Raw genomic sequence first — 27,061 nt, 5'->3', positions numbered from 1 at the left:
GACCACCACCATTTGATCTATTTTTGATTAAAATGTAAAAATTAAAAATTAAATCAAATGGTAATAGAAGTCCTTGGGGACAACACACTTCGGTTATGAAGTATTCCCTACAGTAACCTTGAGACTCTACGGCAGCATTGTCTCATCTGTAGGTGGTCTTTTTATGTCACACATAATTAAAATGAATTGCGGTGAGAACCACCAAATGCCTGCCTTTGGATGTGTGGACGTGGGCTGGTGCCTCTGGGGCAGGACCTGGTTGGGGAGGCGCCAGGTGGAGGGACAGGTGCAGCCGTGCAGCCAGCCAACACCGGACCAAGGGCCCTTCTGGCCAGATCCCCGCGTGCAGCCGCGTTGCACCCCCGCCTGGTGAAGGATCAACACCTTCCACTCGCAGCCTGAGCACGTTCCACGTGATGGCACCATGACGGATGCCGCCCAGAGACAAAGCAGGCGCAATTGGATTTCCTAGGAAAATGTGCTTTGCAGGATCTAATCTACAACTTCCTTGTATCAAACTACTTTATCCGTCTGCCTTGGACAATGGGACACACACTTGATGGGATTAGAGGACGCCTTGCATTTGCACCGGTGGGTAGAGAGGACATGTGCCACGCCACAGTGACAGCATGTGGCTTCATCGCCAATAGTGGGGGGCTGTGACCGGATGGGCTTGTCTGCCTAATGATACTTTCTTGAATGTATTCATTTTTTGAAACCTCTGCTTCACATGAAGGTGCTGCAAAATAAAAACATTTCTGGAATGAAGGCCTGAAGGCAGCTCCCAACAGCACTGTGCTGTGATTTTTGAGGAGCAAGTGTGTGTGAGGGTGCCAGGCCTGCAGGCGGCTGCCGAAATGTGGAGCCTGGGGTTAGCGGGCATGGCGGCTGCTGCATTCCCTGCCTCTGGTGCACACGGGCTGGGCCACACTGGAGCACTGTTGGCAGAGCCTCTGGAGGCCAGTACCAATCGTGCTGACTTCGCATCTGATGAGCACGGGCAGGGCCGGCCGCAGCAGAGCCCTGCAGGTGGGAGGGGGAGGCTAGGAGAGCCCAGCTCCTGGTGGGATGCCTCCCCAGGGCCTGCCCAGCCGGGAACCGCCACCAGAGCCCCCCCAGCAGCCAGGCCTGGGTGAGGATGAAGCTGGTCTTGCCCCCCCAGGGAAACCAAATCCCTGGGTTGAGTCCAAATTTTCTTCAGGGGTTTTCAGGGGTGGCTTTGTCCGCCCCAACAGGCGACACTGGAGCCCCAGGGGCAGAGGGACAGAAGGGGCAAGGGCTGTAGGAGCAGCAGGCCTGGCCAGCCTCCGTGGGTACGCATTGGGGGCTCAGCACGTCCAGGCAAGCCACAGGAGTGACGGGGCGCGGCAGGCTGATCTGGCCCCCAGCCCCACCCACGCACTGCTGGGTGTTCCTGTCGGCAGCAGCCGCCTCTCTAGACTCCTGCCGCAGGAGGTCCTTCCTGGGGGACAGAGGCCCTTTGAGGGGACCGAGGGGACATGCCCAGAGGGGGTCTGTGGTCCTGAGGCCGCCAACCAGTCAGTGGTGGGGCTGGATGCAGCCCTGGGTGTCGGGTTCATGGCTTTCCCGTTGGATGGCGCCAGCAGCTGGCACACGCCTCTCCCCCGGAGGCCAGGGTGTACGCGCACCCAAAGCCTCAGGTGCCCTGATCCTGCTCTCCCGCTGCTGGGTGCCGTGTGGCACCCCGAGAGGCCTTGGCGTGGCCTTAGCAGGAGCTGAGCAGCTGCAACAGGGCCCCTCTCCTCGGGGGCGCGGCCCTGCTGGCGGCGGTGGCAGAAGGAAGGTGGGGAGGGAACAGCTGGGGGGAGGTGGCTCCCGTTCTGGCCATTCCCTTCCCAGATCGGTTGGGGGAGACCTCCCTGAGGTCCTCCTCCAGCCGCAGCCCGCCAGGGGGTGACCCGCCTGGGCCCGGCTCCCTGCATGGCCGCCCCTCGGCCCGCTTGCCCTCGGCGTCCTTATCTCTGTCCCTCGGGCATCTGCTGCTGGTGCCTCCTCAAAGCCCGGTCCTCCCTGGGCCCTGTGGGCCCAGGCAAGGCCAGCGGGTCGGACCCGAGGGAAGCCTCTGACCTGAGCTGAAGCTCCCTCTCCCTCCTTCCCCCTCCGCCGGTTCCTTCTCTCTGTCTTGTCTTCACTGTCTCTGTCTCTGTGTCTGTCACTCTGTCACCATCTGTCTCCATCTCTGTCTCTCTTGTCCCTGACTCTGTCCCTGTCTCCTTTGTCTGTCTCTGTCTCTCTGCCAGCGTGAAGAGGAAGCGTGGTGCCGCCATCGTGGAATCATGGGCACCCATCCGGGGATGCTCCGGATCCTGGGAGCTGCAGAGCAGAGGGTGCCCTTGCTGGCATCTGGAGTGTAGGGTGAGTGGTCGGGCAGCCAGCCCCACCTCTCCTTCCTGCAAGTGAGAAACCAATGGTCTCACACAGCATTGTGGGTTGGGTGTCTGTCACTGGCTGCACAAGCATCCTTACTGGTCCTGGGTGTCTGGGGCCCCCTGGGCCCTGTCCTTCTGTGCTTCACCACCTGCTGCTGCTCGGCCTGACACAGCCTTGGTGCCAGCTGTCCCCAGTTCCCCCCTCAGGGCCCACAGCCCTGGGTCATGGCCCCAAGGAAGGTGTCACTCAGCAGGTGTGGCTGTGTCCCGTTGAGCTGAGCTCCTGAGGGCAGGGACTCGGGGAGAGTGGGTGTCTGCCAGCCAAGGTGCTGGCACGGCAGGCTCATGTGACCTGGGTCCTGCAGGCCGCGAGGACCTGTAGGGCACTGTACAGGTGCCTGGGTTGGGCCCCGACCCTCAGAGTTTCAAACCCATTATGTGTAAAACTAAAATGTCACCTGCCACTGATAAGCGGTAAGCAGGCATTACGTGTGGGAGGCCGAGGTCCGCACTCCTGGGGCATCTGCCCCTTCATTTGGGTCTAACTGTTGGGTGGTTGGAAGCCCCAGGCACAGAGATAGGGTGTGGGCATCCCCTAGAGCTAAGGCGTGGAGGCGCAGGGGCCTCGGGAAGGCTGAGCTGCTGTAGGGAGAAGGTCCCCGTGTCAGCTGCTTCGGGACCCAGGGGGCGAAGGGTGATGGACAGGCTCTTCCTGCACATGAGACCCAGCCCTGTCTTATGACTGGCAGTTACTGTAAATGGCATCTTTTAAAAAAATCTATTTTCCACTGATATTTCCAGTAGCTGGTATTTGGGAGGACTTTTAGATTTTTATAGATTTTTTTTTGTATGTGGCCCCTCATAAATGAATTTTAACCAATTCTCTTGGGTTTGAGAATACCAATTTAGAATACTAATTCTCTTGAATTTAAGAATAAGAATACCAGTGCTTGTAAATAATGATAACTTGTTTTGTTTTAAGTGTTTTGGCCCTTTCACTCCCTTAATATTTAAATTTTTTCTTTTTACTATTGGTAGGTGTTTTAAAAAACTTACCATTGTGGAAAATTCAAGCGTCCTCAAATGCAGAGAGAGCCCAGGGGAATGGGCTTCCCGGCGGCCACCCAGCTTCAGCGGGGGTTAGCCGTGCATCAGCTTGTTTCCTCTCTCACCCACGGTTTTCCCCGGGGTGTATTAAGCAAATCCAGGGCACCCTTAAGTACTCCTGCAGGCTTCTTTGAGCGGTTAGGGTATCTTGGTATCATCTACACCCTTATTACATCTAACAAAACAAGCAGCGACACCCTAGGGTGACCAGACCCACGGGAGTCACTCCTGAAGGGGGAGGTCTGCTCCCTCTGTGTTGTTCCCTGTCCGGCATCGTGGCTACACCAGCCTTTCTAACTCTGGTTGCAACGAAGAAGGTGGTGTGTGGCTTTGCACAGTTACGGATCTGAGAACAAAGGGTAGCTACAAAACAAAGAATGAATTTCAGACATTCGGGCGAGGGCAGGATGGCTGAGGGAGAGAGCAGACGGGCCGGGAGGAAGGAGGTCTCCATGCAGAGGGGCTGGTGTTGGTTGCTTGGCAGCTCTGCAGAGAAGCTCCACGTCTCCAGCCTGAGAGACACCGGCTGAAACACAGGGCCAAGACCAGTCTAGAAAATCGAGGGTGAGATCCATCACAAGTGTTGCTCCTGAAAAAGTGAGCGGAAGGAACTTACACTTACTCATTTACAAACTCAGTTCTGAGGATGTAAATTCAACCTAGTGAACAGATACTTCATTTTTTAATACACTTCTTCGGTCAGTTGACTTAGTTCCATCTAAACTATCCTAAGTGGTTAATACTTGCAGGATATTTCCATCTACCTGGCGACTCTGCATACATTGCCTGATTTAGCTCAGACACTAGTTGGGACCTGAAATCCAGAGAGTGACAGCCACCATCACACTGGGCCTGCTCTAGCTCCTGTCTTCCTACCTACTGCCCACTGCGTGTGTGTGTGTGAGTGAGTTTGCTTGTGAATGTGCATGTGTGTGTGTATGCACATGAGTGTGTGTGTAAAGCCTATTAAAATCACACACAGGAGTCCTGCAACTTTCATTTTCACTTAACATGTCCTAGAGGTCTTTCTGTGAACACAGCTCATCAGCACATATGTGGCTTTTCATCTTTAGAGCCACGTATTATACATTGAAGAGATGTGCAGTAACTCACATAGTCAGTATCCTGGTGACAGACACTTGGGCTGCTCTTGAATTTTTGCTACAGCAAAAATGCTGATACTCCTAAGTTAAAATATGCAAATTGGATCTACTAAATATTTATTTTACCATCAAGATGACAAGAATTTTAAATCATACTGCTGGTGAAGATGTTGGAAAATAGGCACTCATTCACTATTGGTAGTGATGAAAAGTGTTACAATCATTTTGGAAGACAGTTAGGCGAAATCTCTTAATATGAAAAATGCCCCTGCTCTTTGGGCAATATATTGCCCTCTTGAGAATTGATTTTGCATATAGATTCATGCCCAAAGCTCCCTTCTGATCCTTGTTCCCCAGTGCCTACTGAAGAGACCACTATCTTCTTTCCTTTCTGGGGTCAAATGTCATATGTGGAAGCTGACCCCTGTCAGCTCCCTGAAATATTGGGGTTCGTGGAAGCCGTCTGTACTCAGCGGCCAGAGCACCGGTATTTACTTAGATGCTTTGCGTTCTCAAACACAGCATCTCCCCAGACAGCTGTCTACTCAGGAGTCTTGTCTGCTTCAAAGTGGAACAAATTTCGGATTCTCCTTGGGTGGGGAAGGAGGTGATGCCATTTAGGATCGTGCAGCCTCTCCAACTCACATGTGGAGGCCGAGGGTGGTAGCAGGGTCCTCACGAAAGCCCAAGCATCCCTTTGCATGTTGGCTTATGCTGGGGAACGGTCGCCTGAACGAGGAGGCCAGTGCAGTTTCCTAAAGCCCCCCACAGCCCTTGGTACCCCCAGTCTCTGGGTTGCCAGCTCCGCCACTGTGGCCTCTTTCTATCCGATTCTTTGGAGTAAGGTTTTACCATCTGGAGGAATTCAGGGTCAGGTGGTGCAGGAGAGATCTCCAAAGACTTGTATAGATGTCTTTTTTCTAATGAGGAAGAATTTGATGCCGTGTACACAGTGTCCATGAGCCAAATGCCTCACTTCCTGCGCTGTTTGCATAAGGAGCCTTGACATGGCCTTCACCTTGGAGAGACCCAAGGGTTTACATGTGGCAGGGACAAGCAGATGTTATGACAGTCATGGGAGCTTTCTGTGGATTGATTGGTGACAGGCTAGGTGGCACAGGGGCACCTTTAGCATGGGGACTTGGGGCTGGGAGCCTGCGGACCTAGGCCTCTATGCCACTGGCAGCTGAGTTTCCCAGCATCGCCTTGAAGAGGTGGCACCCAGGCTCACACTGTTCCTAGTGTCCCCACTGATACATCTGTCACACCCCGTGAAAACAGAGGCAGAGGACAGACTTGGGTCACCCTCAGTCTAAGATGCCAAGAGGTTGGAGCTCCCAGGCTTCCTCCTGCTGAATTTGGGGCCAGCCTCCCCACACGAGCCATTCTTATCCCAAACCCTGCACCACTGGCACCGTGCAACTTGCCACGTCTCTAAATGCCCATTGGCTCTCTGGGGACAGCCCAGTGATGGTTGTTCGCTGTGCTTCCTTAAGGCATCTAGAGTGCGTCAGGGAAGGCCAGGGACCCAACGAGTGTCGGAGGAGTCATGAGTTTCCTAAGGTACAAGTCCTCCTATTGGCCTCAGTTGATGAATGAAAACACAGGCCCAGGTTGTAAGCTGACTTGTGGGGTCACCACATGGGATGGAGCAATGCTGGGCTGCGCCCGCATCACCATTCTGGCTGCTAGGTTGACCAGCTCTCACAGTTTGTCTGTGACTGAAGGTGTCCTCCAATGCATGACTTTCAGTGCGCGCACAGAACATTCCAGGCAAGCCGGCACCGCTCAGTCACTCTGCCATGTCTCCCAGGCTTCTCTTGGGTCCTCCCTGCCAGCTGACACCTGCTCAGTGCCCATCCCCTGCCCTGAGCCCAGAACCCTCTGGTTCATCACCTCCTTCTGGGCTGCCATCTCTGCCTCCTCCCTCTGTCAAGGCCTGCATGAGAGAGAATGCACAGTCGGTGCTCAGTAGCTGTGCCCTGAGCAGCAATGAGCAGGCTGTAGACAGGCCTGTGTGACAGTCAGCAGGGCAGCTTCATCCCAGGTTCATGGCTGGGCAGTCCAAGGCCAGGGTCGGCAGCTGGCATGGCTCTGGCTGGGTTGGGTGTGGGGAGGGCCTCGGGCAACAGTTGGGCACCCTCCATGCTGTTGAACCCTGCCCATACCTCCACAGCTGCCCTGGTGGGCCTCAGAGCTCCATCGTTTAAACCGAGCAAACACTTACTAATCAGTCCCCCAAGTTGTGAGCTGCAAGCCTGTGTACAGAGGCAAAGTCCAGAGGAAATGTTAACAGCCTAATAAAGACCTTAGCTGTGGCGGGGGGACTGGCCTGATTGGGTGTGCCACCTGGGCAGGAATTGGCCTGAAACAGAAGTAAGGGCGGGTGCAAGCATTGCAGGCTGAGGATCCTTTCTACCTGTAATTCTCTTCCAGTGGATGACTTACACTGAAATTTACTCCTAGTAAACAAATGAGAAGCTCTGAACCGGAAATGTCAGTCAGGGGCTGGGCAACCCTCTGGGGCCCTTCTGTCACCCACTGGCCTGGATGCCTGGGGACCCGCCTTCTCTCTATGCAGGTACCTGCTGGAAGCCAGCACTGCATGTTTCTCTCTGTCATGAAAGAATTAAAGACAACATCTTGGGTAGGAAGCAATTGTGGAGGGTAGAAGTTTCTAGCCAAGCAAATAAATTGGATTTAAGTATATTACAGTCATAATCTTTTTCTGCCTCTCTCCAGACGGTCTCTGTACATGGAGAAATGAGAATATATTCGCAGACAAAGCGTGACCTGAGGGAGAAGCCTGCCGGAATCTGGATTTTCAATAACATAAGACAATAAAGCTTAGACTTCTAACCTGCTGCAATATGGTCAAAGTATAAAGAGCTTAGCTGCTAATAAAAGGGAAGGGGCTTCCCCTCATATCTGAAGATCCAGACCCCCCCAGAAGGACACTTCATAAAGATCGTAATGGGTTAGCTGGGATCACACAGACATGAGACCCCTTGTTGACCGATTGTCTGACAGTTGTCACCTATGGGTCTGATATTAATAAGTCCCGTGTTGATTTCCTTGGGGTATTTTTGTCCCCATAATTGCACATCTTCCTGTTGTGACCCTATACTGGGCGACAGGTTGGGCTACAGTTACCTGATGGCAAGATGCACGTGCACTGCTCTTTCCCTGTGTGCCCACCGTGCAATGGCATCTCCTTCAGCAGGGGAATGGCCCAGCGGCAGCTGGGCAGTGGGGAGGGCAGGCTCTTAGAACAGGTCACAGCCACCCGCCTCTCCCTGGGAGGTCAAGCATCCTGACTCTTGAAAAAAGGGGAGCTGGTGACATTCAGGGTCATGATGAGCAATCCTCTGAGTTTGCTTATATCGGATTCTTTAAGAGGGAACTAATGGTTGCCAGGCTGTTCTCCAGATAGTAATTGAGGCAAATTGCATGAATGTGCTGCAGGGATATGACTGCATGAATACATCTAGGGGCAAGTAACAGTACTTGGTTAAAAATGTTCTTTGACATTTACAGTGCCACTAAAGCTGCAGTAGCTGTGGAGCATTCTGCCTGTCCATCCCCTTCCCCCATCTCTGCCCGGACTGTCTGGGCTCCAGGGCTGGCCCACACTTCAGCCATCCTGTGCCATGCTCTTCAATATCATCTGCACTGTAAAATGACTGAAAACATTTCCCCAAACATCCTACTGCTGTTCAGTCCAGGTGTTTCGCCCCTTAGCCACCCGTTCCCGTCTGGGACACATCTCTGTAGAGGTTTTCATTCCCAGGGTGGTCCCTGCTGGGGATGGATGAGTGGGATGCTGGATGGTCCAGGGTAAGACTGGACGCTGCTAGGCACTGCCATTCTCTTGGAATACCCACCCCACTCCGCTTGGGGATGGACAGCACTGGGCAGCATGCACTTAGGGGGACTGCCTGTCTGTCTTGCAGCCATGCCATACTCTGGGGACTCAGAATACCTTCTTTATGATTCACACAAATTATGGAGCTATGTCTGCTGCTCCCTTTGGTTGTCAGATACAGACTGTTGAAATGCAGGATGCCCATGGCAACCACACAGCCATGAGGCAGCTGATGATGAGAAAGGGGCTGCCCCTTGTGTGAAATGCCAGGCAAGGTGCTGGGGGGCCTGGAGAAGGTGCTGTTTGCCTCTGGGTCAGTCTGTTGGGACTGTCAGGAGCTGATGCCCAGCCATACTTGGCCCACAGAACCATCTGGACCCCTCTGTCCAATGTGGGAACTGCCACAAAGGTGCTGATGGTCCTATGACAGGAGGTTCTGAGGTCTGTGGTGGTGCCCACAACCTAATGGGCTTGGACAACCAGAGCCCAAGACCCAAAATGGTCTCCCTCTCAGACACGCCTGACTTGGGAAGTGGGCACCAGACACACTACTCACAGCCTCATGACTGCACCTTCCTGAGCTACAAATTCCTCCTCAGAATACAGAAAATACACAGACTTCCTCCCAGGGGGGCGAGTGGTGGCAACTGAATTAATCTCAGTCTTTTAAGAGAGGGCAATGTATGGGATGAACTGTGTTCTCCAGTGTCGAAGTCCTAACCCTCAGGGCCTCACATGTGACTGTGAAGGTCCTTAAAGGTAATAAAGGTAACCGAGGTCATGAGGTGGGCCCTCATCCAGTATGACGGCATCCTTATAAGAAGAGATCAGGACACAGGGATGACCATGTGGGGACACAGAGAGATGGCATCTAAACACCAAGGAGAGAGGCTCCTGGAGAAACCAAACCTGATGACACCTTCACTGTGGACTTCCAGCCTCCAGAACTTTGAGAAAATCCTTTTCTGTTGTTTAAGCCTCTCAGTCTTTGGTATTTTGTTGTGGCAGTCTGAGCAGCAATACAGGCAGGGTTGCCCACCGCTGCCTCCTCCCTCAGCCTAGACAGTTGGCCCTTTATTCCTCAATCTCTTCTAAAGCTGTTTCTTTCTGTCACTAGTCATCTGCTCAGGGGCCTCCCAGCTGTGGGGCAGGTGAACGAGATACCTGTGTGTTAGAAATAAGCGTAACCGTATGACCAAGTAAACTTCTACTGGACCTAACCCCTCCTGCAAATAAAAACTACAAACTTTGGACAAAACAAAAACAAAAAAACAACTCTGTCTTGAACCACATATGCTTTTAGACAGACTCAAAGCAGTTAGCTAAAAGACCTGAACCAAACTATGATTTGAGCTGATACTAACTAAAGAGACAGAGTTTGCACTTTAAGTTCAATCATGTTAACTGCCTACTAAAAACAAGAAAGTCAACATTTTCTGGAGGATTACAGCAGAATCCAGAATCTCCACAACATAACATTCCCAATACATGACATTCCAGGATATAATCTAAAATTGATTGACGTGTGAAGAATCAGGAGAATGGGTCATAGTCTCAAGAGAAAAGTCAGTCAACTGAGAACAATCCTGAGATTATTTCCCCAAGATGTTGGATTTAGAAGATAAGAATTTTAAAGAAGATATAACTATACTCAGGGAAGTAAAGGAAAATATGTCAGCAGTGAAAAAGAGATGATATCTAGGCTAAGAAATAGAAATTATAAAAATAACCAAATGGAAATCCTAGAACTGAAAAATACAATATCTGAAATTAAAAATTCAGTGGATTGGCTTATTGCCAGAATGAAGATAATAGATGAAGAGTGAACTTGAATATGGATGAATATCAATGGTCTAATACGAAGGAGAGAGAATAGATAAAAAATAATGAACAGAGCTTGAGAACCTATAGGACAGTATCCAAAGGTCTGACATATATGCAATTTGAGTCCCAAGAGGAAAAGAAACAAAAATGTAGCAGAAAAAGTACTCAAAGATATGCAGGCAGAGCTCAGAGATGGTGTGGGCTTGGCTCCAGACCCTGCAATAAGGTGAGCCAAGTGAATTTTTGGTCTCACAGTGCATATAAGGTGTATGTTTACACTCTAGTCTGTTAAGTGTGAAATAGCACTATGTCTAAAAAAAGATACATACCTTAGTTAAGAAATACTTTATTGCTAAAAACTGCTAGCTATCATCTAAGCTTCAGTGGACCATAATCACTGGTCACAGATCAGGATAACAAAATGTGACACAGAGACATGAAATGAGCAAATGCTGAAGGAAAAATGGCACAGATAGACTTGCTCAGTGCAGGATTGCCACAACCTTCAATTTGTAAAAAATACAGTATTTGTGAAGCACAGTAAAGAGAGTGCGATAAACCGAGGTATGCCTTTAGTGACCAAGAAATTTCCTAAATTTGGTAAAATGTAAATTTGAGTTTCAAAAGCTCAGTGAACCCCAAATGGGATAAATATAAATAAAACCGCATCTAAGCATTATCAAACTACTGAAAATCAAGAGAAAGAAGAAATCTCCACAGCAGCCAGAGAAAAACTATAGACATTGCACATGAAAAAAATTTGATTTGAATGACTGCAGACTTCTCATCAGAAACTATGGGGTCCAGAAGGCAGTGGAACAATCTTTCTGAAAGAAACACCTGTCAACCTAGGCTTTTATAACCAGGGGCAGTATTGTTCAAAAATGAAAATATTTTCAGATTAAAGGATACTTAGGGAGTTTGTTGCTATTTATGAAGAATGTCAGAAGACTCTGAAGGGAAATGATAGTTGGAAATTCAGATTTTGGGAAGCAGTGAAGAGTATAAATAGTTTATTGTAAAGAAGTATAGCTAAAACCCAATAGATTTATTAGAATGAAAATATTTTTAAATATTCAAATAATCCAGAAGGCCGAAAATGAGGAACAGAGGAACACAAAATAGAGGGAACAGAAAATAAATAATAAATTACATATCTAGATCCAACATATCAAAATGGGAAATACATGGGAAATATAGAAGACTTTAAAAATCTTAATTCCATCAAAATATGTAAGATTGAAGCAAAAAATCACAACACTGTCTTCCGGGGTTACTTATGTATGTGTATATAATACCATGACAACTGTAGCATAAAGAACTGATGAGCATATGGACCTATACGGTTACAGTGTTTCTACATTTGACATGTGATGGCTCATATTAACTCTAATAGGCTGAATAGTTAAGGGTGTATATTATGTGTATTTTAATCCCTAAGCAACCAATAGTTTAATGTAAAGAGGTACTGCCAAAACACAACAGACTTATTAGAATGAAAAATCTTAAAAATATTGAAATGATCCAGAAGACAGAAAATGAGGAACAGAAGAACACAAAATGGAGGGAACAGAAAATAAATAATAAATTACATATCTAAATCCAACGTATCAAAAATGTCATTAAGTGAACTAAGCATGACAACTACAAGACAGAGATTGTCAGAATGGACTTTAAAAAGTGAGACCCGCATCACATTCATCAGGAAGGTACAGTCAAAAAATCAGAAAATAACAAGTGTTGACAAGGATGTAGAGAAGTTGGATCCCTCGTGCACTACTGGTGGGAATGTAAAATGGCGCAGGTGCTGTGGAAAACAATGTGGCAGTTCCTCAAAGATTAAAAACAATTACCATGTGATCCAGTGATTCCACCACTGAGTATACACCCAAAAGAACGAAAAGCAAGGACATGAACTGATAGATGCTGCCTCCCACGTTCGTAGCAGTGCTGTTTACAGGAGACGAAAGGTGGCAGCAACCCAAATGCCCGCTGGCGGATAAAGAAAATGTGGTAAATACATGCAATGCAATACTACTTAGCCTTAAAAAGAAAGGAAATTCTGACATACACGTCGACATGTATAAACCTTGAAGGCATTATGCTGAGTAAAATAAACCAGTCACAAAAACCAAATGCTAGAGGATTCCACTTACATGAGGTCCCTGGAATAGTCAAACTCATGGAAATGAAAGTAGACTGTGGTTTGAGGGGCTGGAGTGGGAGGGAGAAATGAGGAGTTGCCCAGTGGCTATCAAGTTTCAGTTTTGCAAGATGCAAAACTTCTGGAGATGAGGTGCACACAATGTGTTAGACTACTGAACTAGACACTTTAAAATGGTAAATTGTACTTAAGATGTTAATGGTAATACACTTAAGGTGATAAATTTATGTTATGTGTATTGAACACAATTAAAAAATAGCAAGCAAGACTCAGCCGAAATAGTTATTTTAAATATGTTTCTTTAAAATATTTTAAATATGAAAACTCAGGTAGGCTGAGCATAAGTGGTGGATAAAGGTGTACTGTGCAAACAGCACAGGAAAGCTGGATTGGCTACATTAATTTCAGGCAAAACACCTCCAGAGAGAGAGTAGTAGAAGACATAAAGAGGAACATTTCATTATGATGAAAGGGTCAATTCATCAGGAAAACAGAATAATTATAAATGTTATGCACCTAATAAAAGTAGATAATTCTGTCATCTTGGAGACTCTAATAGCCATCTCTCAGCAATTGATAAAACAAATATGGAAAAATTCAATTAAAGTATAGGTGATATGAAAACATCAATTACCTTGACCTAATTGATATTTATACTGAAGTTAGACTCTATAATTTCAAAATACATGTTCTTTTCATGATATTCTCTGCAAGAGAGAGGACACATGCTGGGCCAAATGACAAATCTTAATAAACTTGAAGGATTGAGTTAATGCAGAAGATACATCCTGACAAGGATAGAATTAAATCAGAAATTGATAACAAGACATGCAGGAAAACCCCGGTGGTAGACAGTCATGTGTAAAATCCCTGCCGTGCCCCGACCCCTGGAAGCTGAGACCGCGGCAGGTCACACGGCAGCGGAAGCGGAGCTGCGGACGGCTGGCCGTAGGATGGGGGTGGGGGGTCCTGGGTCATCCGGGTGGGCCCAGTGACCTCCAGGGCCCTCATAAGTGGAAGAGGAAGGCAGAGAAAGCGCCACGGTGCGAAGGTGTGGGGCTGCAGGAGGCTGGCCGATGTCACACGACAGGCAGCCTTCTGCTTCCCGCCATGCGGGTGACGTTCGGGGGGCTGTGCTTCCTGGAGCACCTCAGGCCGGGCTCCTGGCTACGGGCACTTGTAACGACTCGGTGGTCTCAGACTCACAGGACCTCTGTCATGGCCAATGAATGTCAGGCGTAGGGAAGTCCCCCGGCCCTGTTCTCAGTGCCCAGGAAGCTGGCTGGAGGAGGTGATAGGGCCGGTGGGCCTTGGCTTCCAGTCCTGGCTCACTGAGATCACCTGCTGTGCATGTCTCGGCTGTACTCTTGGTGCATCCATCAGACCAAGGGGCCTGTTTCTCACTGGGGCCCCACAAGCAAAGAGTTTTATGCTGCCTTTCTGGGCTGGGTGCAGAGATGCCTGGGGCCCTGGGAGGCCTTGCAGGAGAGGGAGGCACATGCAGACGTAAGTGCTGGCATCCTCTGAGGTCATCGTGAAAGCGGCCTGTGCACTGGATAAAGGGAACCCAGAGGAATGAGCCCTGCAGGGTCCTCTTGCTGCGGGTGGCCTCCCAGGACAAGAGGGATTTTCCAGGAACGCAAGGAGCCCTCAGAATTCAAATTTGGGGCAGAGGGATACTGTATTTGGGGAGCGGGAAGGGGCTTCCTGAAAGGAAGAAGAGTGTGGGCCCCTAGAAAAGCAAGCCTGAGCTAGACCTGGGTACAGGGCTGGGAGACGCACCTGCCCGTGGCTCCCCCAGTCACCTTCCTCTCGGTGGCTGCCAACAGCTCCCAAGTGCGTCTGCTCCAACCACAGGGAGCTCTGAGGCCGCAGCCAGAGGTCAGCCACTCACTGGTCAGGCGCCCCCAACCATCGGAGGCCAACACAGAAGAGGAATCGCCCGTGGGTAGGCGAGGGCCTGGCAGGAAGTCCACAGGGCCCACTGCGTGCCTCCCTTACCCGACGAGCACCTGGCTGTAGGAATGGGAATTGGAAATCGCTTCACACGCAGGTCTGGGCAAGCGCCTCGTGTGGAGCCACAACAGATTTGGGGCCATTTGGCCAAACCCGTGCCGTGTTTATAGTGTGATGACAGTCCAGTGCTGGGTCCATCAGCTCCTTCCAAGGCCCCAAGGCAGCGCGACCAGAGAGGAGGGAGCGGAGGCTTTTCTGTAGCCCCGAAATCTGTGGCATGGGGGGCCCTCCCCAACTGGCCAGCTTGCTCTGAGCCTGCCTGACAATTTCCCTACTCCCTGATCTGGGGGTTCCAGGTCCATGAGAGACCATGCTGGCTTTCACGGGGCCAAGCTCATGTCCCCACATGCTTCTCAAATGCAGGACAACCCAGGCAGCGCCCTGGAGAGAGGGCTGGGCCTGCCCTCGGGAGGAGCAGCGGGGGGCAGTGCGGGCCGGTATGTGCCCCCGAGGGGTGAGCGACAGGGCCCCGGGGAGGCAGACCAGAGGACCTCAGTGGGGCAGGAGCTGCAGATGGCAGCTGTGTTCATTGGGAACGTTTGACGACCACTTAAGGAAATTTGAGAAAGAGGAATTGTGGGCTTGAACCGGACAGTCTAGAGACGTGAGTAGCATCAGGCACGGAATGACCTTCAGGTCGGCAAGCTGGCCTCCAGGCCGAGTCTTTTCTGCCTCCTGTTTTTGTAAATACATTTTTATTGGAACACAACCATAGACATTCATTTTCATATCATCTATGTCTGCTTTCATGCAATAATAGTAGAGTGAGTGGTTGTGCCAAAGACCAGTGGCTGTCAAAGCCTAAATTATTTATCATCCGGCCCTTTACACAGAAGGCTTGCCGACCGCAGCTCTAGAGCCTGCTGTCCAGTATGGTGGCCACTAGCCACGACGACTCTTGTAGACAGGCGACACATCTCGTCTGAATCAGGATGGGCTCTTGGTAAAAAACTATGCACAATTTCAAAGACTTGGTATGAAGAAGGGGATGTAAAATAGCTCATAAGAATTTTTGTATATTTATTATAAAGATGATATCTTTTAATGTGTTGGATTATATAAAATACATTAGTAAAAGTAATTTCACCTGCTGTGGCTGTTGGAATATTTTTAACAGCATCTATGGCTCCCTTTGTGTGTCTGTCAGGCGGTGCCGGTTTATAAACACTCCGCAGTGGCCACCCTAAGCACCCACCTCTGTGGTGGGCTTCCTGCGCATGGCGGTGAGATGGCTACCAGCATCATCTTAGTCAAACTGCAGGTCACAGTCCATTGATGGGCCAGAAAATCAATCTAGTAGGTCAAAGCCAAATTTCTTTTTAAACGAAGTAGAATGAAATAGAAAATGTTTACAGTGAATTGTACACTGAAGATGAATATTAGTTTGCAAACCCTATTTCAGCTATGTGTTTTTTACTTCATCAGTTAAATTCCATTAGCTGTAAGATGCACTATGCATTTATGAACAACTAAAGAAGAAAACACAGCCAATCAAAGCTTAATGATAAGAGGCATAAAATGATAGATGTCCGAAAGGCCAGAATCCGTCACAATGGCTTCCTGGAACTTTGAGTTTCTCGTATTTGGGCATTTCTCCTGCCTTTGGCTGCATGTGTCCCCATTGCCAAACCCAACCCAGCTCCATTGACTGGGGGCATCTTCCCTTGTTAGGTTCATAAAGCACGTGGTGGTGTTTTGGAAAAAGCATGTAGCCTCAAGGTCACTCTCCCTATGGTGACTTTTTGCTTCCTTAATATTAAATTTGGTATTCAATACCTAGTTCATATTAGCTGCCCTGTTTTGGTACGTTTCTGCATACTCAAAATCCTTTCATTCCAATGCCCGATCATAGTGTCTCTCTTCAAAGACATTTTAACAAAAATTAAGTCCAACCCACATGGTTCCAATAAGATGGACAACTCCAGGGAGGTGAGGGGGACCCAGGCAGCTTTTGCTCCTAAGGCTGTCCTGCGACTGTGAGACAGAATGCGTTTCGGAGATGCTAAAGGCAACAAAGTGAGCATCTTGGAGTGAGCAACAAGTGAGATCCAAGTGTGAGCATACTGGCCTGGTGTGCATGCGGTTCCCGCTGGAGTGGTGAACGGTGCTGACGCACCCCGCGGGGCATCCCAGCCCTGCCCGAGGCCCTGGGCTCGGGAAGGAATGAACTGGAAACCTCTGTGGGCCAGAGGCTGAGTGGCAAGCCCATTCCTAAGCCTGACCCCTGAGGTCAGCTGCACCCACACCACCTGGAGTACACACAGGGCAGAGGGGAGCGCAGACAGAACAGCAGCTGAGGTACAGAGCAGACAGGCATATGCCTCTGCACGTGGACAGTGGTTGGCCACGGGGACTTCAAGATTGACTGCCTTTGCCATTTTGTTTGCTCTGCATCCTGACCTCGGCTGGAGGAAGGGTGTAGCAAGGCAACAAGAACCATGCGCACACATGGTCTCATAGGCCAAGTATTACATTCAGCTATTCTTTCCATAGGTCAGGAAATAGTCACTGGGCATTTGCTGCATGCAGGGTGGACCCGCACTGGCAGAGAGGCCTCGCGGAGTGCAGGGAGAGCCCAAGTCCCAGAGTGAGGCGGCCAGTCCCGGACCCTGCTGGCCCTGGGACGAAGGCGCCGTGTGACACAAGATCATTCCAGAGTGCCTGGGGCCACCACCCCCACGCAGTGGGCTAAGGGAACGTGCAATGGCTTAGTTGTGTGTTGGTTACTTAAGGCTCATAAAGCACTTACCGACTACTTACTAACCAACCAGCAGCCAATCAGACAGATAATCAACCGCCACAGGCTGGCAGCCCCTCCCCCAGGTGCCTTTGTGGTTAGCAGAGGCTCATGCAAACAGTTCTGAGGGTCTGTGGTAGGAGGGACAGCTCCAGGACCAGCCCCCTGGCCTCTCTGCTTTTATTGTCCCCAGACAAGCCTGGGGCTCGTCGCCCCAGGGCTCCGGGGCATGTGGGGCCCTGCTGCCTCCTAGTCCTCTCTGCACACATCTCGTCGGCCGTGCAGGGTGCACACTCCATGGGCCGCCTGCAGGTCTGGGTGAGCGTCCACTCTGCCCTGCCCCACTGAGGAGCCACTGACCTTGGTCTCAGGCACCTACACATTCAGGTTTACTTTGGTAGTGAAGCCTAAGAGTTCTTTGCACTGAGCAAATAGTTTATCTTGGGGTTGCACAGAACCGGCAAAGCTGTAGTTACCCCTTCTCCAGGGGGCAAGCTCTCACCCCAGCCCCCAGCTTCTTTCTTGCGCTTCCCCAGCCTGGATGTCCTGGCTTCCAGAAGAAGCTGCACAGACACATCTTTGGTTGCACAGCTTTATAATGCAGCTGGAAAGTTTGGGACTATTCATTTAATGCATTTTGTATTAAAACATAGTGCAGCTGCTAGCATTTGCATGTCACAGTGCTATTTAGGACATGTTTAATACTTAATGAACTGAATATTTAGAAAAGGCTAAGCATTTGACACCTACAATTAAAGAAAAGAGTGAAGTTCTCCTCAAGCAGTGGTTTTGGGGTTTCAGCAGTGAAATCTCCAGATGCGCCAGAGGGGAGAGGAGGGCGCTGAGGTTGTGGCTCTCCACCTCGGCCACCCGTGCATCAGGCGGGTCCCCGAGAGCGGCCTCCATCCCCACTGACTGTGAGGCTGCTCCTGCCAACGCTGCACAGTGTTAAGACAAGGCACCGGGTGAGTTTTTCTGATAGATTGTTCTAGAAAGGCATCCCATCCCTTGCAGACTGATCCAGGAAGTTAGAATAAAGTCATGAATATCCAACAGCCTTCTATGTATTATGGTGTCTACTATGCTCCATGGAACACTACAGTGCACTTATTATAGTTTATTTCATAAGTAGATGCACCTTAAGAACAATTTATTCGAATATTAATACCTCTTAAGGGAGACATCATCAGCCTGACTAGAAAACGTTATGATGGTGGAGTCCTGGGGGAAAAACTTGCAGAGCAAGGCAACAAGAACCAAAAACGACCCCACCATGCGGCCCATGTGATGGGAGACATGTGTTTTCCTGGTGCTGGTGCTGAACTGCCTCAGCCCACTGGGGCCTGCAGACCAGGCCCCGGCCTGGGGGGCCTCCCACACCCTGACTCACCCACCTTCCTAGGGCCGGCAGCCTGCCTCAGTGGTGTCTGTGTGCACTGGGAAGGGGCCTCACCCAGCCAAGCAGCCGCCTGGGGCGGGAGGCGGAGGTCAGGTGAACCACGCAGGAGTTGGCAAATGGCCGTGCAGGCCAAGGACCCTGTCTGCGCCTCTCAGCACCGACGGGGGCGTCTACACGGCCTGGTGGTGGCAGCTCCCACTTCCATGCTCTGGGGCCTTAGGGGGATTTCTTAAGCCCCTTGTGCCTCCGTTTCCTTCTCTGTAAAATTCAGGTGACACCGAGGGACCTGCTGTGAGGACTAATGGGTTTGCAGTGGTGAGGCCCCCAAAGTGATGCTGGGCACAGTCTTATCTCATTTGGGCAACTTGGGGAGGGGGGCTCAGGGGCGACTCAGGGAGGCTGGGAGCCGCGCCGTGTACAGAGGGGCCACTAGGCGCTGCCTCTTTCCTCACGTGGCCTGTCCTCTCCGCGTCCATTTCAAAGCTCCCTCCGCCTCCCGCTAGGAGAGCACACAGTGGCGTGCAGGGCCCGCTGCGATCGTCCAGAATTAGCTCCTCTGAAGAACCATGTTGTAATGGTGTCTTTCACCATGGAAGGTAATATCCACCTGTTTGTCATGGAAGGTCATAGTCACAGGATCTGGAGACCAAAGGCCTGGGGGCCACCATTCTGCCCCCTCTCCCACCTCTCAGAGGTGAAGTGGGGACTAGGTGAGGTGACCTTGGTTCCTGGTCAGCCGCTGTGGTCGCTGTGGGTCAGTCTGCATGAGGCCAGGCCTCCAGTCTGGGTGGAAAATCATGGGGACGTTGGTCCTTGCTACATACTCTGAGCCCCAGCCAGTTCTTGTCCCTGGGCCCTGCAGGCTTGCACCGGTCATGCAAGAAAGCTGTCACCAGTGCGTTCTCAAGCATGCGATGCCACCTCCCTGAGTACTCGCTGGCCACCACACCTCCTGTCCTCACGGGCAGTGACTACTGCATGTGCCAGGAGGTGCCCCCAGCAGAGCCTTCTGGAAGCAGCCCTCCCACCCTCTGAAGTCCCTGCAGACCGGCAGAGCCATCCCCCCCAGGCTGCAGCCGGGTCAGGATGATATCTGGCTGGGCCACTTCTGTACCCAAAGTGACTGCCTTCCTTCGGCTCTTGGGTCTTGTGTCAGGCCTTGCATAGCAGGAGGCACTCAGGGGCCCACCAGCCGGGCCATTGTCCATCTCCTGACCTGAGATGTCTGCGGCATCCTCAGTGCCTCTGCTCCCACCACTTCTGGGAGGTCCTGCCTTCCGACCAACTTGGCCTGCATCATGTTGCTCGCCAGCTCTGTGTCTTGCAGTTGGCCCCACCTAAGAGCAGTGCAATAGCCACCACACCTTTTGCATTTGAATTACAGTAAATTTGTCCCTTTTTTTTGCAACCTAAAGAGCCCTGTCTAAATGCCTGCACTGCCAGAACTGTGCCCAGTGGAGGCACTATGCTCATGGCACCCCTGCCTGGTTGAGAAGGCACATGAAATGGGTGGCAGGACATTGTGTTGGAGGAGCACAAAGGCCCTGGTGGTGCCGGGGGCCCACAGCAGATCAGGTCATGCTGAGGACCAGGGTCTCAGCACCACAGATGTAGCCGCTGCCTGAGGGAACATTGCAGGTTGGGGCCTAGGCTTGGCCCTGCACTCGGGGTCCCCTGGCCATTCCCACAAGTCCTCCTGATGGGCTTTTCAGGACCTCAGCAAAATGGCCATGAACTTTTCCTCTGCTCTGGGTCAGATTTTAGGGCTAAACATGCCAGGCAGGTGTTTCCTTCCAACACTGAAGTAGCAAGAACAAAGCAGAACATGGGAACCCAGACGTCAAGGCTGCATCCGCCGAGGCCAGAGTACGATTCTGATGGAGACAGACCTGCTCTCAGCCCGGGGTGGGCAACACGCGGGACTGGTTCCTACCCCAGAGCCAGACTTGTTCCTCCCAGACGCGGCCCTGCTTCCTCCCCTGCGCCCGTCTGGCCAGCGCCTGTTGTGCTTTCCCGAAGCCCACCTTGGAGGTAAGTGCCTGGAGGTAAGGCTGAATGTCCAGGACCCACACCCATTCTGGATCCCAGCCGCCTTCGGAACTAAAGGATCCAAAGTGACCAGCCAAGGTAAACATGTGAGGCGCTTGTCGTTCTTCACTCCAGCCGTGCTCACCTTACCTGGGTCACTAGCCCAGGTCCAGAAGTCATGGTTATTGGGGCCAGCCAACCATTGGCAAGCCCCTGCCGGCCTCAGGGCCCTGCACCTTAGTTCCCTGTACTAAGGGAGAGATGGTGTTTTCAGTCTAATTCATCTCTTAATTATCCTTTCCGAGGACAAGGTTTATTACCAGACCCTTTCAGGTAAGGATGGAATTGATATGGAGCCCACCTCCGTTTTGCCATAAACGGCTGCAGTGCCATCCAGAGAAGAGAGATGAGGTTGCCACGCATGCCTGGAAGCCCCCCGCGTGCTCCCTGCGGCTCTGAGGGCCCCAGCCTTGCAGGCAGCCAGGCAGCCAGGCAGGTCATTCAGGGCAGCAGAGCCCCACAGCCGTGCGCCTCTCCAGGCAGCAGGGAGTGCCAGTGAGTGCGCAGGGCCTCAGGCCGGCAGGGTGGCTGTGCGCTCCCCCCCTCCCCCCCCTTCTCTGTATTGAGTTCCTAAATAACAAAGGAATGACTTTTGCAAAAATGCTGGCAATTCAGAAATAAAACAGAGACACAGTTCAAAGTTCAAAGCAAGCCCTCCTATTCTCCTCCCGACCACCCCCCAGCCGGCCCCTGGTCCTCCTCCCCACAGCGAGTGCTGTTAGCAGGTCTTGTCTATGTCAGTACAAATATACACATTTCTTTTTTTAAATAGTTTTGAGATAAAACTCACAAACCATACAATTCACCCATTTGAAGTGTGCAATTCAGTGGCGTTCAGTATGTTCACAGATGTGTGCCGCCACAACGGTGGATGTTAGCCCTTTGTCGTCACCTCAGAAAGAAGCCCACACCTTTGGTGATCCGCCCGCCATCCCAGTACGCCTGCTACCCCTGAGCAACCTGTTCCGTCTACTTTCTGTCCCTATTGACTTCCCTGCTCTAGACGTTCCATGTAAGTGGGATGGTTCAATATACGGCCTTGTGCGTCTCCTTTCACTTCTTTCGCTAATGGTTTCAGTGCTCATCCGCGCTGTAGCGTGTGTTAGAACACTGTTCCCTTCTATGGCTGAATGACATCCCGTTGTATGGATAGACCACGCTCTGCTGTGCATTCATGTATGTGTGAATATCCACATCTTTGTATCTGTACATCTGTTTTAAATGGGATCCTGTATTCCTGCAACGTGCGGATGCCGTGCCATGCCAGTGCATGATGTGGCAGCCTTTCCTCCTCCTGGCCGAGTGGTGCTCCCCTCTATTCATGCACCTTCATTTCTGTAACCCTGAGGTTCCAATTGGTGGCCTGCCTGCCACGTTTGGCCCCCCGTGTATATCATTCTGCCTGCTCAGTGGTCAGAAGGCACACAGGCTCTGCAGCCTGGCTTTCCTGGACAAGCTAAAGAGGGCATCCGTTCTACATGCCTCACCCTAGGGCGATGGGCACTGAGCAGTGGCTCTGCAGGACCCTGTGCCCATCACTGCAGTGGCCACACTTCCTGTCATGTCACCTGCTTGTGCACCTGCTTGTGCACCTGTGCAGTGCACCTGCCTGGCCCCTTAGGCTCAGGGCTGCAAACTTGACTTCAGCTCTCTGCTGATGGATGTTTAGGTTGTCGGCATTATTCATTAGGATGGGCTAAGTAACAATAACTCCCAAATCATGACTCAGAAATAAGCCAGGTTATCTCCAGCTCACACCATGAGTCCAGGAGAGCCCAGCCTCTCAAGAAGGTCCCAGGTCAGTCTGCCTCTTTCTGGAACATGTTTGTCAGCCTCCTGGCAGGGAGTCACTAGTGCCTGATGCTAGAACTTGACCTCAGAGTGTTTGCCAGGAAGTGGTATGTGCCACTTACCCCCTCACAGCCATGACAAAGGTCAAAGGGATGTGCCTGCCTCTGAGCCTGGAGGGTTTGCCTGCCAGTGGCAGCTGGGACTCCCTCGGGTACCCTCTGGGCTCTGGTGACACGGTGGGACATGCATTCTTGGTGCCTTCCACTGAGACACAGCTAGCTCACCTTTTATTTTGCCTTTCTTGCTAGAGCTGGAAGGAAATGCATCACCTTCTAAACACAGTACGAAGCTCCCATGTGGCCTATTCTTGAAGAAAGAGGCACGTGGTCTTAAGATCCCTCATGAACACTCTGAGGCACCCCTAGCTCTCCCTTGTGTACTGGACTTAGGAAGCTCTCCTTCCTTGGAGAACCTGACCCCCACTTACAAGGTGGCCCCCACCTGACCCGCCTCCCAGGCCACACTTGACAGGATGGTGGGTGGGGGGAGGAGCAATCAAACTGACTGAAACCACCCATGGACCCTCTCCAATCTTCCTTTTTGGAGAAGAACCCAACGGGTCCAGCAGGGCAATGGCCACACAGCAGAGCCTGCCATTTGCAGGCTCCTTGCAGCCAAGGCGCTAGGACCAAGCCCGCACAAGTGATGGTGTAGGTGCTGAGCGGGCCCCTCGTGGACATCCTCCTCCTCTGCCTGCCACCTGCCGTCCCAGAAACAGTGGCATTGGCAGGAGCCACAATGGGCCAGACCAGGAGGCCCTGCAAGGGAGGTGCCTGCCAGGCTGGTGCCTGGATGCTGTTAGCCCACCTCCGGGCTGATACAAGGTGCCTTAGCTTCCTGGGGCTGGTGGCCAGACCCTGCACGGGTGGCTCACAAGACAGGAGCTTGTCCCCTAAGAGCTCTGGAGGCCAGAAGCCCAACAGCAAGGTCTTGGCAGGGCTGTGCCTCTCCAGGCTCCTGGTGGTGCTCCCTGGTGGTCCTCTGCCACAGCTGCAGGACTGCAGTCTCTGCCCGTTGTCCCATGGCCTTCTTCCTCTGCATGCGTGCTGGAGTGTTGGTTTCCTGTTCTCATAAGGACATGTTACTGGACTGAAATTCACATTTTCCTTAGCCAGTTATTTCCTTAGCCAAAATTCCTAGAAATGAAAGTGCTGGACTTTTGATCGTGTTGTTCAGTTGGCCCATGGAAAGCAGTGCCTCCTGTGCGGATCCTGGGGAGTGGGGGGCAGGCTCCTCCTCCCCCTGCTTCCCGCTCCCCTTTTCCCTCCCCTACCCCCCTCTTTTTCCTTCTTCTATTTTGCCAGGCTTAGAGGTAAAAATGTTAATTTGCTATTTTATTTGCCTGTTTTTATTTCTTCTTTGGTGAGATCCTTTGTGTCTTTTATCCCCCTTTTTTTCCCTACTGAGGTATTTAGGAAGTTTTCTTATTAATTTGAAAAAGTTTTTCTATATTAATAATGTCAGCTCCCTTTGTCCTTCATATCTGTTGTAGATATTTTTCCCTGGTTGAGACAAACTTTTTTCAGGTAAGAAATTCTAGGAGAAGTTTGTGGCATGAATCCTCACATGAGGGACATTAGGTGACATAATGGACATGAATGTCTTTTATTGCAGTTTTCAAACAATATAGATATACTCTAAAGTTGGCTATTTTTTTATATTGAACCCTCTATAAAGTCTAGTGGCATAAGACTAAATCATAAATAAGTGATGACATTTTTACAGGAAACAAGAACGTTGAAGTCTGTACATGGCTTTTTCCCATTTTCTCAAATTATTAAAGTAATACACACAAAGTGAAAATATTAAAGCAGTGTTGACTGGTAGTAAATGAAAAAGAAAAGTTTCCCACCCCATTCCCACTCTCAGGAGAAAACCATTTGAACACTCTGTGTTTCCAGATCTTCTTGTTACCACTATAATTCTAAATCAAATGCTTCTTCTGTTTCTGCCTTTGTCAACTTCTGACTTCTCAGTATAAAAGTGAAGTTTAAGTCATTTCTACTTCCTACATTTGCCTCTTAATTGTGTCACATTATCTTTAGTTCTTCCATTTTTCATTACTAGCTTGGAATCGCATGCCTGGATCTCCATTTCTGTGACCAGCCTCAGCCTAACCTCACCAGTCCCTCCAGGGCAGCGGCGAGGGCTCCTCCAATCTGCACCGTCACCCCCGCACCAACCTGTGTCAACGATGCCCTTACATTTACATTGCTCAGATGTCATTTCTCCATAAAAAGTCATGAGCACTTGCTAAATGCTGGGCACTGTTGTGGGCAGCAAAAAATACAGACCAAAGCCTAAGATTTACAGAACTAATTTTCCAGTTTGGGTGAGGCATGCAATTCAAAAGCAGTAATGTGTCTGGTGGTGATAAGAGTGACGGAGAAATCTACAGCAGGGGAAGAGGAAGGGAGGCAGGGGCCAGGGAAGCATTTGTAACATTCATTCTCTGTTCTGAATCTGCAACTATGTCTCCCCTGTAATTGCCAGTATGTTCAGGGTATAATTCAAAAGCAAGAAGTAAACATGGAGTATGAATTGATCAATATGTTTCCTTTCTGTACCCATGAAGGAAATGAAATATTTCACTACAAAGCATGGCTCCTGGCAGAGGTGACGATGAAAATGGGTATGCATTTTTCGTGCTGTATCAATTGTTGAAATCATCTCATGGTGTTTCATCTGGGCCCCTGACATTCCTCTACAACTCTTTGTTTATCCTGGGATTGCTAGTTGCCTTTATGTTTCCCAGTTGATGGAGCAAGCTCGCTGCCCTCGCCATGTTAGGGAGACGTCCGGCTTCTTCACTGCACTGTTCTGCAGGGCTGATTGGTACTGGCCGATTCCTAAAGTCTTAGACTAGGATTTCTTTTCATGGTGCTGTCTTGGGTTAATACAACTTTTAAAATTTTTCATCCCATTTCTTTCTTTTTCTTGCTCTCCTTTTGTCGCTGTTGTGGCTTTGCTGGAGTACATCCTCAAGCGAGTTTTTCTTAGAAGGAGCACAAAGGGGAAGCCAGAGGTAAATTCCCCCAAACTTGTGTATCTGGAAATTTGGCCCCAAATATAATCAGTGGTTTTGCTGGGCAGATTCTGAAGTGCCAACACTCTCCTGATGGCTCTAAAGGCCAACTCCACCGTTTTCTGACACCCGCTGTGGCAGAACCTGTTTCCAGCTGGAGCCTCATCTCTGTGGTTAACGTGTCTCCTCTAACTGCCCCAGAGGTTGGCATTCTGGAATCCACAAGGCTGGTACTGAGTCTGACGCTTCTGGCTGGAGGGCTCACCCAGAGCCGGCAAGGCTGGGCAGGCCCGGGGCACGAGCGCAGGTCGCTGTGGCCGCCGGGCTGCAGGAAGGTCCGTGCAGAGCGGACAGATCCGTGCTAGGTGGGAGCGGCTGCTAGACTGCTCCCAGGAGACGTGAGGAGGAGGGACTGTGTGTAGTAAAAGGAGAGTCGTAAAGTCCACGAAAACTGGCTTTTTGTATCATTGTAATCATCTGTGGCGGGGAGCCCCTCCTTTCACAGTCTCTCTCGTGCCCCCTGCCCTTCGCCCGCCTCCAGCATGCTCACCCCCCCCCCCACAGAATGAGAGGCGGTGGTCTGGCACCCTCGTCTGAAGGCACGGCAGCCCAGCCATGATCATCAGGCCTGCGACACAGGAGGAGCTCAGACGGCGAGGTGAGGCCCATGACACGGCCCACGGCCAGCTGTGAAGTCAGGGTGGGTTCTGCAGGGGGGGTGCCGTCGGCTCTCCTGTGCAGTCAGCTGCCTGGGTGCTGTGGGGAATCGTGATTCGGGCCACAAACTCCGTTCCTGTCTGGCTCCGGGGAGTTGAGGCCCGGAGTCCTGGCATCGTCTAGGCCTGTGGTGGGGAGGAGGGGCAGCTGGCATGAAATCGCACTTCAGGATGAGACCCCACCTCTCTCATCTGCCTGAGGACTTCAGCGTGTGCTCCTCCTCCCAGGACCCCCTCCGTGTGGCTAAGAGACACACTGCAGAATGGGTGGGGGGACAGGGAGACGCGGGGGGGAGGGAGGGTGGGCGGGCGCTCTGGGGCAAGCGGCCTGAGCTCCTGGCAGCAGTGTCCTCACCCTCACCAGCTGTTTTCATGCCTGACCCTGGAAAGCCAGACCCTGAGTGCCCACTCTGTGGTGGGCTGCCAGGCCCTGGCCCACAGTGCGGAGCCCTCAGCAGAGCTCAGGCAGGGCCTTCCTTTGACCTGGCAGTGGGCCTGGAGACCTGGATGCCGCCTTCTCCCTTCCCCACCGCCCGGCATTGCCCCTCCGCCTGGGGACTCAGTGCAGAGCCTGGCCGGCCCCTGGGACACCACGGGAGCCCAGGGTGGCTGGAGGGCAGACAGGAAATTCCTGCACACTGCAGTGGGGAGCCAGGCCCCGGCCTTTCTTTGCAGGCAGCTGGGCTGGCTGGCTCGGGACAGTCCGCCACAGGTATGAGGAGGCTAGCCCTGGCCTCGGAGCCCAGCCCGGTGTGGGGGCCTGAGCCGGGTGCCAG

General features: G+C 51.3%; 1 protein-coding gene across 2 annotated transcripts in view; it reads left to right on the top strand.

The window, feature by feature from the left end:
- Positions 1–27,061, top strand: part of C8H10orf143 (chromosome 8 C10orf143 homolog) — a 108,003-nt gene that overhangs the window by 77,989 nt on the left and 2,953 nt on the right. Inside the window, exons 5-6 of one of the 2 annotated variants that reach the window (XM_036923845.2) lie at positions 2,262–2,376; positions 7,343–7,459. The exons of the other annotated variant lie outside the window; for it this stretch is intronic. Coding sequence (XP_036779740.2) covers positions 2,262–2,375 — 114 coding nt within the window. The 3' untranslated portion in view covers position 2,376; positions 7,343–7,459. Of the gene's footprint in view, positions 1–2,261; positions 2,377–7,342; positions 7,460–27,061 lie in introns of those variants that run through there. 2 annotated transcript variants of the gene reach the window in all.

Source organism: Manis pentadactyla, chromosome 8 (assembly GCF_030020395.1).
Source record: "Manis pentadactyla isolate mManPen7 chromosome 8, mManPen7.hap1, whole genome shotgun sequence".
NCBI classification, from domain to species: domain Eukaryota; kingdom Metazoa; phylum Chordata; class Mammalia; order Pholidota; family Manidae; genus Manis; species Manis pentadactyla.
This window is presented reverse-complemented; position numbering and strand designations above follow the sequence as displayed.